General features: G+C 45.9%; 1 protein-coding gene across 3 annotated transcripts in view; it reads right to left on the bottom strand.

Annotated features, from left to right (window-relative positions):
- ATG16L1 (autophagy related 16 like 1) overlaps window positions 1–13564 on the bottom strand; it is a 93289-nt gene extending 79725 nt beyond the window's left edge. The window contains exon 1 of one of the 3 annotated variants that reach the window (XM_073581252.1): window positions 12987–13564. In XM_073581252.1, coding sequence (XP_073437353.1) covers window positions 12987–13101 — 115 coding nt within the window. In that variant the 5' untranslated portion in view covers window positions 13102–13564. The remainder of the gene's footprint in view (window positions 1–12986) is intronic. The other 2 variants (XM_073581253.1, XM_073581254.1) reach the window with 2 other exon arrangements.
- Window positions 13565–13817: the final 253 nt, after the last annotated feature.

Below are 13817 nucleotides of genomic sequence, written 5' to 3'. Positions count from 1 at the left end.
TGTGTCCCTTGTCTTACACATGTTTATTATACTCGTCTATATTTCCCCTTTTCACATGTAAAGCGCCATGGAATAAATGGAGCTATATAAATGCATAATAATAATCACTAGTCTTTATAAAGATTTAAATATAATTCTTCTCTTTGTTTATAGGTTGTAGACCCTATCCAAGTCCAACCTCACTACCGCCCACTTTGGCACAGAGGGCCAAAACTGGCATGAACACTCAAACATTTTAATGCCAGAACAACTTAAAACGGTTTCCCCATGAACAAAGTGCATTTTAATCAATAGATCTTGGAATAATAATAAGTTCCACAATTGGATGTGTTAAATAAAATGTTCCTGTGCTGAGATAATCTTATAAATGTGCCCCTGCTGTGTACTGTGTAATGGCTGTCTTATCACAAGAGCTTACTTTTTAAGTCTGTATACTCACTTATCATAAGTGACTGTCGCTTCCTATAGCCAGGGGTTGTGGTATGTGGCAATCATGACCTGGAGTAGCACTGCATGGTCAGACACAGCCATGGTAAGACACAGCTCTTGTGATAAGACAGCCATTACACAGTACACAGCAGGGGCACATGAATAAGATTATCTCAGCACAGGAATATAACAATTTCTAACATCCAATTCTATTGATTAAAATGTACTTTGACGGTGGGAAAACCCCCATTAATAAATCAAGACCTTAAAGATTCAGCTCACATACATAATTCCGCTCCATCATCCTACTCCACCTGTTACAGAATTTGGAAGGAACTAAAACCACAAACCAAATACCAAAATTAAAACCAAATACTTTTCAGATGGCCATTTTTAAACAAGCAGCGCCCCCAAAAAAAGGGCAAACTTCTTCAGGAGAAAATCCTCATTGTATGAAACTTCCCCCTGCCTCCAGCCGCTCTTCTGGCATCATACAACGGGTTCGTGGAATTTAAAAAAAAACAAAAAAAAACCACTTCTCTATAGGAAATGATGCACCGCCTGTATAAACCAGAAATGAAACCATATCTGTGCTAATAAAACAGAGGTTGTTCTATAGTACCCAGAGCAGTTCCTGACAACTTCTTTATCTGATAAATGGGGCAGAGGGTCCGCTCATAATAAAAAGCAGTCACAGAAAACGTACTTAGATGCAGGGCTGTGGAGTCCAAATCGGTGTCCACTTTGGTGGAGTTGGTATAAAATGGACTGACTCAAACTCCTAAAATATATAGTAAATTGGGTTCAGTTGTACAATGCAGGATGTGCTGTAAATGTTTTCATAATAATTTGGGAACTTAGGGCAGCACGGTGGCTCAGTGGTTAGCACTGCAGCCTTGCAGCACTGGAGTAAAGGGTTCGAATCCCACCGAAGACAACATCTGCAAGGAGTCTGTATGTTCTCCCCATGTTTGCGTGGGTTTTCTCCTGGTTCTCCGGTTTCCTCCCACATTCCAAAGACATACTGATGGGGCTCACAATCTAAGCTCCCTATCAGGGACAGTGATAATGTGTGCAAACTGTAAAGAGCTGCGAAATATGTTAGCGCTATATAAAAAAAATAAAGATTATTAAAAAAAAATTAAAATAAAGATTATAAAAATAAAGATTATTAAGATTTTTCTATTTTAGGGTGCCAACCTCCGCTGTTTGGCAGGATCACGTAGGGCAAAAGGGGAAAGCCTTTATGCATGGTTTGTCATCTGCAGCCTCATCTATCCATCCATCGACTAAAGTTGTATTAGTATTGTAATTATTATTTTTTTTTTTTTTAATTGTTCTGTGGAACCACAATTCAGAAGCCATGTTTGATTTCCATTAGTTGATATTCAGTAAATTTAAACTGAAAATTACTTTAGTCAGTTTTAAGTTATGTCAGTGACCATTGTGGGATTTTCCTCAAATTTTAAAGGTAAATTTTGTCCATGTCTGTTCGCCATGCTGCCCTGGTATGTCTTTACTGGTCTTTGAGTTTATGTAAAAACAAGCAGGGCTGTGGAATCAATAGGCCATATCTCCCACTCCACAGCATCAGTCACTGCTGAGCATGTACATAAAGTGCAGCACAGATTCATCTCATCTATGACTCCACAGCACTGGTCACTACTGAGCATGTACATAAAGTGCAGCACAGATTCATCTCAGCTATGACTCCACAGCACTGGTCACTACTGAGCATGTACATAAAGTGCAGCACAGAGTCATCTCATCTATGACCCCACAGCACTGGTCACTACTGAGCATGTACATAAAGTGCAACACAGATTCATCTCATCTATGACTCCACAGCACTGGTCACTACTGAGCATGTGCATAAAGTGCAGCACAGATTCATCTCAGCTATGACTCCACAGCACTGGTCACTACTGAGCATGTACATAAAGTGCAGCACAGAGTCATCTCATCTACGACTCCACAGCACTGGTCACTACTGAGCATGTACATAAAGTGCAGCACAGATTCATCTCAGCTCTGACTCCACAGCACTGGTCACTACTGAGCATGTGCATAAAGTGCAGCACAGATTCATCTCAGCTATGACCCCACAGCACTGGTCACTACTGAGCCTGTACATAAAGTGCAGCACAGATTCATCTCATCTACGACCCCACAGCACTGGTCACTACTGAGCATGTACATAAAGTGCAGCACAGATTCATCTCAGCTCTGACTCCACAGCACTGGTCACTACTGAGCATGTGCATAAAGTGCAGCACAGATTCATCTCAGCTATGACCCCACAGCACTGGTCACTACTGAGCCTGTACATAAAGTGCAGCACAGATTCATCTCATCTATGACCCCACAGCACTGGTCACTATTGAGCATGTGTAGGGAAGGTGGACTGACGTATGGACCTGTCTGTAGAAGAAGGGCGGAGGTGTAGTGTATAGAAGGTAGACTGTTGTAGTAAAAGAGGGGAAACAGCTGAAGATAGGAAGGAGGGCTGTGGTATTGGATTTTGACCATTAGAGGGCAATGGAGAGCTGTGAGGTTAGGACTGAACAACAGCCATTGGCTAAGAAAACTGTTGAGTCATGGTGGGCGGGGTTACCAGAACAGAAGTGCATAAAAGAGTGAGAGAAGGTTCTGGAAAAGTCAGTCAGCGATGGGAGCACAGGAAACAAGAAGCACGGCTGAAGAGAAAGGAAGTTCCTGAGAGGAGTGACAGTTGTGCCAGTTACGGGGGGTGGCCCTGACAGGATTAGCCACAGACAGAGACAGCAGAGGCCACAGATGGAGAGCAAAGAGAGGCCGCAGACAGAGACAGCCTGGGGTATCACTAAACCGAACGGACTCGGACTGGTGAAACGCTGTGGTGATAGGCCTAGGGCAGCCACAGTGACAGAGCCGCGAGGGACTTCCATTTGTCAACTAAAGAAAGTGGAGGTACCCGGGCCTGTGTGTGAAGTCAAGCAGCTACTGTGTGCGGCTGTGGAGAGTGACGAGCAGCGGCTGTGGAGAGTGACGAGCAGCTGCTGTGGAGAGTGACGAGCAGCTGCTGTGGAGAGTGACGAGCAGCTGCTGTGGAGAGTGACGAGCAGCTGCTGTGTGCGGCTGTGGAGATTAACGTGCCGTTGCTGTGAGGTGCTGTGGGTCGTGGAAGGACAATCAGTAAAGAAGACCTGTTGAACACGATCCTGTCTTTGTCTCAAGTCTGTCTGTGGCAAGTAACGGACCACCCCCTGGTCGGTTACCCTCACTCCTACCTTACCTACATTTGGCGTAGTCGGCAGGATCTTCACCGCAAATACAACATCTTCAGCGGTAAACCTGCCTTGAATATTCAAAGGACCCAAGCTGAACGGGTTGAAGATCTTTTCCTGTGGATTACAAACTGGACTGTGAATTGCTGGATTTCTTCAGGTGGATCTGGAGCGAAAAAGGCCTTGTTAAAAATGGCTGAGCCATTTGGCGCCAAAAAGAAGCACAGGAGTTTGCAGCCACCTTGGACTACCAGGAACAGCTGCTAGAGGAGCTGTTGCCGACCGTCCATGCGGAGTCATCGGCCCTGGAGGCTGGCCCTGCCGGACGGCGGGGTGAAGAACATCGGCTGCTGGAGGAGCTGCGGGATGGACTGTCAGGAGCCGTGGAAGGCGAGCGTTACTCCGGCTCAGCCGGCGGCACCGCAGGCAGACCCCGCCCCCATGCCCCGTGTACAAGACAGGCCCCAGGGCCCTGACAACGGCCCCCCGGCCTCCCCGCCTGACCTTCCGTTCTTCAGCGACCCCAGCCCTGGATGACTTTGCGGCTCCTGTCAGCGATCCTGAGCCGCCCCGCTCAGCGGCAACTTGTTCCGTGTTTCCGGCACGGAACCGACTTGTGGCCTCCCCTGCCGCGCTCCACGGTGGCGACCTGTTCATCGGGGCCTGCCGCCATTTCGGCTCCTGCTGCGGCCTTCTTGCCGGAGCCCGCGGCCGCCTTCATCCCTGCTGCGGCCTGCTCCGCGGCCTACCCGCCAATGCCGGTGGCCGCCTCTGTCCCGTCCGTGACTCTGGTTGCGGCCTGCTCCCCAATGTCCGCGGCCGCCTCTGCCCCATTCTTAACCCCGACTGCGGCCCGCCCACTGGACTCTGCGGCCTACACCGGACCCTCCACCTGGGATGCGGAGATTATTGAGCAGAAAGAGGCCAAAGAGCGGGAGGTGTGGGCACTGTTACACGAGAAGGAAGAGGCAGCCATGACTATCCCTCAATCATATGGGCGGCTTGTATATACTAACACCGCAAAAGGCTATGGATTTATCCGGGACCTCGCCACCGGCCACAAAGACTACCTCAGTGTGACCCCCGTCAGACATGGACGGGCTCTACGAGAGGGAGACCCAGTCTCCTATTACAATGAATACTGCCCCTGCGGCTGCTATGCGGTAGCCGTCATCACCTACCCTGAGGGGTATGAGCCTCCATAAAAAGAGACAAGGACTCCTGGGTCTCGGGCATCAGGGACACTTGAGGCCCAGAACATTTCAAGCATCCCGGGGACTTCACGGCTGTGGAGTTCCCTGCTAATTGGCGAAACATCGGCCGCCAGGAGGTGGCCCGGAGTATCTTTCTAAATGGACTGCCGGGACTGTTGTGCGCCGTTGCGTGACTTAGGGACAGTTTGAAGTCCTCAATTGGGTAATAAGTGCTCACTCTTGGTGTAGCGGGGATGCATACAGGGGAGTACTCTCTTCAAAGGAAGGGGGAACACCAATGTTCATAATATTTATGTTTTGATTAAAAGGAAAAATGTTATGCCTTTAAAAAAAAAAAAAAAAAAAATGTGTTTAGTATATATAGCCAAGTTTGAAATGTTGAAGTGTTATCTAAAAAAAAACAAAAAAAAAAAAACGTTCAACAGGTCCCGGGTACTGCGAGTAAAGAGGAAAATGCCGACCATGACTGAAATTGACGTGATAGAAGAGACAGATGGAATCAGAGCAGACAACAGTCCCTAAGTCAGACCCCGAGTACCAGACGTACACCCCAGAAGGTTAGGAGGACGTTGACGATGCCCTGGTAGGTCATGACGTTAAGAGGGTGACAGAAGGGGAGAGCAGTGGGAGGTACACATCCGTAGAATAGTCCGGATGGACCTAACCCAACCTGAAGGAACTGTCATGGTGGCGTACGCGCTGGCGAGTAAGCCGTGAGCTACTCGGAGCATGATTGCTCCCGGTTTGGTTCAGCCCCTGTGTATCGTGGGCCTGGCTCAACAACCGGTCCGACAAAAGAAGGTGGGAAAGTTTCAGAACGGAAAACAGGGAGACCAGATGGTCGAGGACGACAATGGATAAAGGAAGAGTGTAGGGAAGGTGGACTGACGAACGGAACTGTCTGTAGAAGAAGGGCGGAGGTGTAGTGTATAGAAGGTAGACTGTTGTAGTAAAAGAGGGGAAACAGCTGAAGATAGGAAGGAGGGCTGTGGTATTGGATTTTGACCAATAGAGGGCAATGGAGAGCTGTGAGGTTAGGACTGAACAATAGCCATTGGCTAAGAAGCCTGTGTGCGAAGTCAAGCGGCTGCTGTGTGCGGCTGTGGAGAGCGACGAGCAGCTGCTGTGGAGAGCGACGAGCAGCTGCTGTGGAGAGCGACGAGCAGCTGCTGTGGAGAGCGACGAGCAGCTGCTGTGGAGAGCGACGAGCAGCTGCTGTGGAGAGCGACGAGCAGCTGCTGTGGAGAGCGACGAGCAGCTGCTGTGGAGAGCGACGAGCAGCTGCTGTGGAGAGCGACGAGCAGCTGCTGGGTGCGGCTGTGGAGTTTGTCAAGTAGCTACTGTGTGTGGCTGAGGGGATTGTCGAGCAGCTGCTGTGTGCGGCTATGAAGATTGACAAGCAGCTGCTGTGTGCGGCTATAGGGATTGTTGAGTAGCTGCCGTGTAAGGCTGCGGAAATTAACATGCTGTTGCTGTGAGGTGCTGTGGGTCGTGGAAGGACGATCAATAAAGACCTGTTGAACACTATCCTGGCTCTGTCTCAAGTCTGTCTGTGGCAAGTAATGGACCACCCCCCGGTCGGTTGCCCTCACTCCTACCTTACCTACACAAGTACATAAAGTGCAGCACAGATTCATCTCATCTACGACTCCACAGCACTGGTCACTACTGAGCATGTACATAAAGTGCAACACAGATTCATCTCATCTACGACTCCACAGCACTGGTCACTACTGAGCATGTACATAAAGTGCAGCACAGATTCATCTCATCTATGACCCCACAGCACTGGTCACTACTGAGCATGTACATAAAGTGCAGCACAGATTCATCTCCACTACGACTCCACAGCACTGGTCACTACTGAGCATGTACATAAAGTGCAGCAAAGATTCATCTCATCTATGACCCCACAGCACTGGTCACTACTGAGCATGTACATAAAGTGCAGCACAGATTCATCTCATCTATGACCCCACAACACTGGTCACTACTGAGCATGTACATAAAGTGCAGCACAGATTCATCTCATCTATGACTCCACAGCACTGGTCACTACTGAGCATGTACATAAAGTGCAGCACAGATTCATCTCATCTATGACCCCACAACACTGGTCACTACTGAGCATGTACATATAGTGCAGCACAGATTCATCTCATCTATGACTCCACAGCACTGGTCACTACTGAGCATGTACATAAAGTGCAGCACAGATTCATCTCATCTATGACCCCACAACACTGGTCACTACTGAGCATGTACATATAGTGCAGCACAGATTCATCTCATCTATGACTCCACAGCACTGGTCACTACTGAGCATGTACATAAAGTGCAGCACAGATTCATCTCTACTAACAGCCGAGATCTTTAGATCAGGAACAGATGTTTATCGGACATTTCATAACTTTCCCAAATTAAGAGAACATTTACATACTGCATTTTAGTACTGTACCCAATTATATATTTTAGAAGTCGGTCCATTTTATAATAACTACACAACCCTTGTTTTTATATTATGTATAAAGAGTTGTTTTCACTGTTGTACACTGTTGTACGGTACTGATCTTAATTAATGTGTATGACTGTACTCTGATGGATAATATTTATAAATGTTATATTTCCATGTATGTGGGCTAGGTGCTTGCTTGTAAACCACACTGTACACGGTAAGTTCACCATGTTTTTTTATTGTGTATGCTTGGGAAAAAAAAAAAAAAAAACCTGGTGTGGCTTGAAACACTGTGCTATTTATGGGGGAATTTTTTTTTTTTTTTTTTTAAACTTAACACCCTAGATTGGACGCCGTCTACATTTCGTTGGTTGCTGTGATATTTCCAAGTGGGTTTCTTGGTAAACATGGATGAGCATCTCACTCAGTGAGTGCTAATAGACATTTTTTTTGTTGAAATCACATGTAACCACACCAAAATGCAGCAAAACCTGGAGCTTGAACGCCGTGTTTTTTCTACAAAAAAACAAAACAAAAAAAAAAAAACACTGCAGCAAAAACTCTGCATGTGAACCTAGCTTGACAGTGATCTCAACTGACAGCAGAGTCTACAATCCTCAGATTTCTCTCTCAGGATCCATCTTCTAAGCTGAAAACTAAAAGGTGTTTGGGTGACAGCAGGGTGTCAGAAGATAGAGCATCACAGTTCACAGCTGAGAGGTCAGAATCAGTGTCGGCATCAGGACTGGATAATGGAGCAAGGTGGCCTGCCCTAATATATTGCATTTCCTTCTACTTTAAAGGGAATCGGTCACCCTTTTTTTGGACTATCAGCTGCCGGCATTGACATCAGGGGCTTATCTACAGCATTCTGTAATGCTGTAGATAAGCCAGTGATGTAACCTGAAAGGTAAGAAAAACACGTTATTAGATTATACTCACCGGAGGGGGTGGTCTGGTCCAGCGCCTCCCATCTTCATACGAAGCGAAGCCGTCCTCTTCTTCCCTTCCTGTAATGACTCCGGCGCAGGCGCACTGCTCTGTCCTGTTGAGGGCAGAGCAGAATACTGCAGTGCGCAGGCGCCAGACATCTCCCGGCACCTGCGCACTGCAGGACTCTGCTCTGCCCTCAACAGGGCAGAGTAGTGCACCTGCGCCGGAGCCATTACAAGACGGGAGAAGAGCACGGCTTCGTATGAAGACGGGAGGTGCTGGACCGGACCGCGACACCCATCAGACCAGACCCCCCCCCCCTCCGGTGAGTATAATCTAATAACGTGTTTTTCTTATCTTTCAGGTTACATTGGGGGCTTATCTACAGCATTACAGAATGCTGTAGATAAGCCCCTGATGTCAATGCCGGCAGCTGATAGTCCAAAAAAAGGGTGACAGATTCCCTTTAAGTATATGAACAGATGTGTGTACGAGTTTCCAGGGGATGACATAGCACCATGAAAAGAAGAAGACAAGGCAGTAGGGGCAGTGTAATAAACAGGGCTGTGGAGTCGGAGTTAGTTTTGGTCGGAGTCGGTAGAAATGTACCGACTCCAGCTTTAAAAAAAATGTATTAATATTTCATAATTGAACTTTCATATGAATTTTATAAATGTTACTCAAATATATATGTTCTATCAAACTATGAACAACAGTGATAAGCAGTTCTGCTGGAGATAGAGACATTTCTTACATCTTGTGTGTCACTGTTCTCCACTGCCCTTATCTAATCTTATACTTGGTTAACCTCATGCTGCCCCAACCCCCCTACTTACAATGTATGAAACTGAAAGTGAAAATGTGTTGCAAATTCTTAGTAGTAAAGCTCCTCCTCTAGACTAGATCATACTAGGTGTGCGTCTTCCAAGCATCTCACAGCTGCCTGCTACTCAGAAGAGGAAGACTGTAAGAAGTATTATCCTTTCAGCAAACTTTGCATCAGTTAACTGTGAGTACATGAGGAATAATAACAGTATTACTGACCACTATATCAGTTGTACGACCTGGCAATAATTTTGTACAATTGTTTTTAGGAAAAACAATTGTCATTTGGATTGTGAATGCAGAATTAAAAACCTGAGAATGTCAAAGAAGCATCACATTAAATCAGCTGTATTTGAACATTTCACCATCACTCAAGATAGAAAACATTATGTCTGTCAGTGTATGACAAATGATCCAGACGAAAACAAATGCTGTGAAGCCAAGATGAGTGCATATTCAGGCAAAGATAAAAATGCTCCTACCAGAGCTTCTAATCTAAAGAGACATTTACAGCGCTTTCATCCAGAAGTACTGAAAGCAGTGGATGAGAAAGACTGCATCCACACCAATGAACCAGTGCCCAGCTCTTCCAGCCAAACAAAGGAGCAGAGAACTTTGCAGCCATCAGTTGCAAGATATTTTGTCAGTGACAAAGTTACTGTGACAATGACAGTAGATACATTTAAAAAACAGATCATAGAGCTTGTTGTAAAGGATAGTGTGTGCCTATTTCATTATTTTCACGACCAGCTTTTATGTGTCTGAATGGGGAAATGGCCCGCAAGCTTGGTGTTTCTCTGGAGAGAGTATTAGAAAATTAGTAATCGAAGAAGCTTTTAAACAAAAGGAAGAACTTAAAAAAACTCTCAAGGGACGCTTTCTGTTTCTTAAAATGGATGCCTGCACACGTCACAGAGTGAACTATTTTGCCATCAATGTCCGATTTGTTTGTGACAAAAATGAAATAGTTACCAAGACATTGGCAGTAAAAGACACCAAAGCTCATCACACCAGTGAGTTTCTCCAGGTCTTGGTGGAAAAGGTTCTGCAAGACTATGAACTTAAAAAAGAGCAAGTTCTTTCTGTCGTAACTGACAATGCTTCAAATATGATAAGTACTATTAAGCTAATGAATGAGAGTAATGATGGTGACCAGCAGCTAGAAGAACATTCTGGGTCCACAGACACAGAAATGTTTGAAGTAGAGGAACACAGTATTGTAACTGAGGAGCAAACTGAAGTTGCTTCAGATGAACAGCAACATGATAGTTTAGATGATCTTGTTGAAACTGTGTCAATATGTTCTTTCATTCATCACATGCGCTGTGTTGTGCATACGCTACAGCTGGCTATAAGAGACAGTCTGCAAGAAGGACATGCTGCTGCACCGATTGGCAAGGTGAGAAAATTGACTACTGTTGCCAGAACCCCTAAAGTTGACTCAATTTTGAAGAGACGTGCTGGAAAAGGGGCAATTATTGATCAAGCCACACGATGGGCAGTACTTACTTAATGATTCAGCGCTTGGTTGAACTGAAAACCTTTCTTGTAGACATGGCTAACCCTCAACTGACGCTAAATGAAAGTCAGTGGAATCAGGTGACTGAGCTGGAAAAATTGCTAGAGCACCCATTTACAGTGACTAAAAAATTACAAGCAGAGGACTTAACTCCAGGTATTTTCTTAAAGAAGTGGAATAATCTGATGTTTCGCCTGTCCCAAAGAGGAGAGTTAATTGCAAGTGGCATTACTACATCAATGAAACGGAGAGAGGAGCTACTATTACAAAATAACATTCTTTTGGCAGCTGTTTATGTAGACCCAATGCATCGGATTCTTCTAGATGATCAACAGGTAAGTAAAGGAAAAGAAGCTCTGTTTGAAATAGCAGTAAGGATGAAAGGGTTGCAGAACAGTCAGGAGGAACAAGAAGAATTTGGTCGTCCTGCCACATCTTCACCCTCATCATCAACTGATGAAGAATTTAATTTCGAAAAATATTTGGATCACAAGGACCGTGCAAAGCGTTCCCGTATAGAAGAAGAGTCATCCCCATCAAGGAACACAGCCAGTACATTTCAACAGAATTTTTCATGTGCACTAAAAGAAATTGAGAAATTTGACCGTTCATCAAAAATAACAGTGCAACAAGCGATTCCTCTGTATCCTGACATTGTCAGAGATGTTGCCCGAGTGGTTACTGCTTTGCCACCAACACAAGTTAGTGTAGAGAGGTTGTTCTCTGCTCTCAAAATAATTAGATCAGATTTGAGGGCATCCATGAAGGAGGATCTGACAGAGGCAATACTTTTTCTGAGGACAAATTTATAGATTTCTTCTTATTAACTGCATAAAAGTGTTTATTGCATATTTACTTACAGTTTAGAAAAGTTTATAAAAGTTATTTGCTATATTCTAATTGTATTCTAATAAATGTAGTTTTTGCTCTAAGTGGTCTGATTACTTATATGATGGTGAGAAACTGAATAAGCACGATGTTTAATATTTTACAACAGTAAATTTGTTGTTATGAATTGGCCATTTATGAAGGAGTCGGAGTCGGAGCCTGATAAAATCCAGGAGTCGGAGTTGTAACTGTGGCTTACCGACTCCACAGCCCTGGTAATAAACCAGGCGATGATCTGCTGGGGTACCTGAACCCAGGCGTTCCACTTCCTATCTACACAGTTGCAGTGGTCACCTGATGTCCCACGTCAAAAACAGCAACTTGAAGCCCTGCTAGGGGCATCAGCAGTAGTACAGACGGGAGGCGTGGGTCTGACAAATAAGCAGGTGTGTGTTTTTTTTGTTAGGACCACCTTTTTAAATTCAAGTCTAGGGGGTGACCCATTAACTCCTTCCCACTCCATGACGCATACACCAGTCATGCGGAGAGCTCCGGAGCATAGCCAGCTACACACAGGGCAGGTTCATCACTGTCCCCATTGGGGCTCACAATCTATATTCCCTATCAGTATGTCATTGGAGTGTGGGAGGAAACCCACAGAAACAAAAGCTGCATGTTACTCATTGTACTGTGCACTGCACATGTGGCCTAAATATGCTTACATGGCCTGCTGCGTCTCCGGACATATTGAATATTACTGAATTGCAATGCGAGCTGCCAGCAGCGGATCTTGATGAATTGCCCAAGTGCATTCGTGGCCGAACCTTCCTTAGAGTTGAGTAAGGGTACGTGCACACGCTGCGGATTGGGGTGCGGATTTGGCCGCGCGGATTTTGTAAAATCCGCAGGCAAGTCTGCAGGTCAAAAGACCTGCGGTTTTACCTGCGGATTGCTCTGCGGTTCTGCCCTGTGGTTTTTCATCTCCTCAATGGAGATGGCAAACCGCAGCGGAATCCGCAGCAAAACCGCGCAGAAAAATCCGCACCGTCTGCACTGCAGTTTTGTATTTCCGTAGGCTATAAAGGTACTGTACACCGCAGCAGCCAAATCCGCTGCGGTTCCACAGCGTGTGCACACACCCTCATGATCTCAGACAGCTGCCAAGAGGTCCAAGTGCAGGGATTCCAACACACGGTGTTCATTCTACCTAATGCTGGATTAATCAAGAGGTTTTGGAAACTGTGTTCCCATTTTTTCATCATTTGCAGATCATCAACACGTCTATCAATCCTGGGATTTGTATTATTCCACGACTTTCCTTCTCTGTGAGCAATGGCGATATTGAGATGTGTAAATACACATTATATACATAGCACATAGATATATATATACATTACACACTGCATTATACACACTATATACATAGCACACAGATATATATATATATATATATATATATATATATATATATACACACACACACACACACACACGTGGTGAGGGGCTGCGGCACTTACACTGCAGGATGAGCTCCTCGAAGGCCTGCCTCTGCTCCCGGTCTCTCCTCCTCAGCTCCCGGGAGATGTGAAGCTTCCAGCCCGGGAGAGCCCCTGCCCTGCAGCCGGCAGCCATGTCACTGCTGTGTGCCCTCCTGCGGGCGGCGCTCTCACATGGTGCGCTCAGGTCTCCAGCGCTGCACAGAGGTTCGGACTCAGTAACGCACGTGTGGCAGCAGCGCCCCCCGCAGTCTATACCAGCACTGCACTGGATATAGCTGTAGCTGTCCGGCCCCGTCTAGCTCCTACTTCCTCTGCACAATCTGTTCAACCTTCCACCATATCCGCCGCAGCCCTGAGTCCCAGGATCCATTCACTCCGTGACTCACAATGATGACGTCACGTAAGTGCGACCCGCGCCGCCAAGAACGCTCTGCGTTAGCTTGAGGTAAATTAATTCTAGAATCACTAGAGGAAAAGCTGTATCCGCTTCTGTGAAAAACAGCAGGTAAAAAACCCCACTATGAGTGCTTAATGAACGTCATCAGGTGAAAGCGCGACTTGCGGCGGCCATGTTGTGGTTGGCAGATTGTTGCAGAAGTCATCAGGTGACTTGTAATCAATCACGTGTTCTAGCGCTGCCAGCCTGCTGTAGTAGTACACGGGAGGAAACGGCAGCGTGACCAGTGAACTGATTCTGTGATAAGGCAGATTAAGGCCTCCTTTTTCAAAACTTCCTAAAAGAAAAGCTCTTTGTTGCCCGTGTTAACCAATAAGAGTTCAGCTTTCATTTTTTTTTTATACAGCTCTTGTAGCATGAAAGCTGCGCAGTGATTGGTTGCTATTGGAATC

The sequence above is a fragment of the Dendrobates tinctorius genome, unplaced genomic scaffold (genome assembly GCF_039654945.1).
Source record: "Dendrobates tinctorius isolate UK_male_01 unplaced genomic scaffold, ASM3965494v1 ptg000069l, whole genome shotgun sequence".
Classification (NCBI taxonomy): domain Eukaryota; kingdom Metazoa; phylum Chordata; class Amphibia; order Anura; family Dendrobatidae; genus Dendrobates; species Dendrobates tinctorius.
Note: the sequence above shows the minus strand (reverse complement) of the source record. Positions and strands in the feature narration are given on the sequence as shown.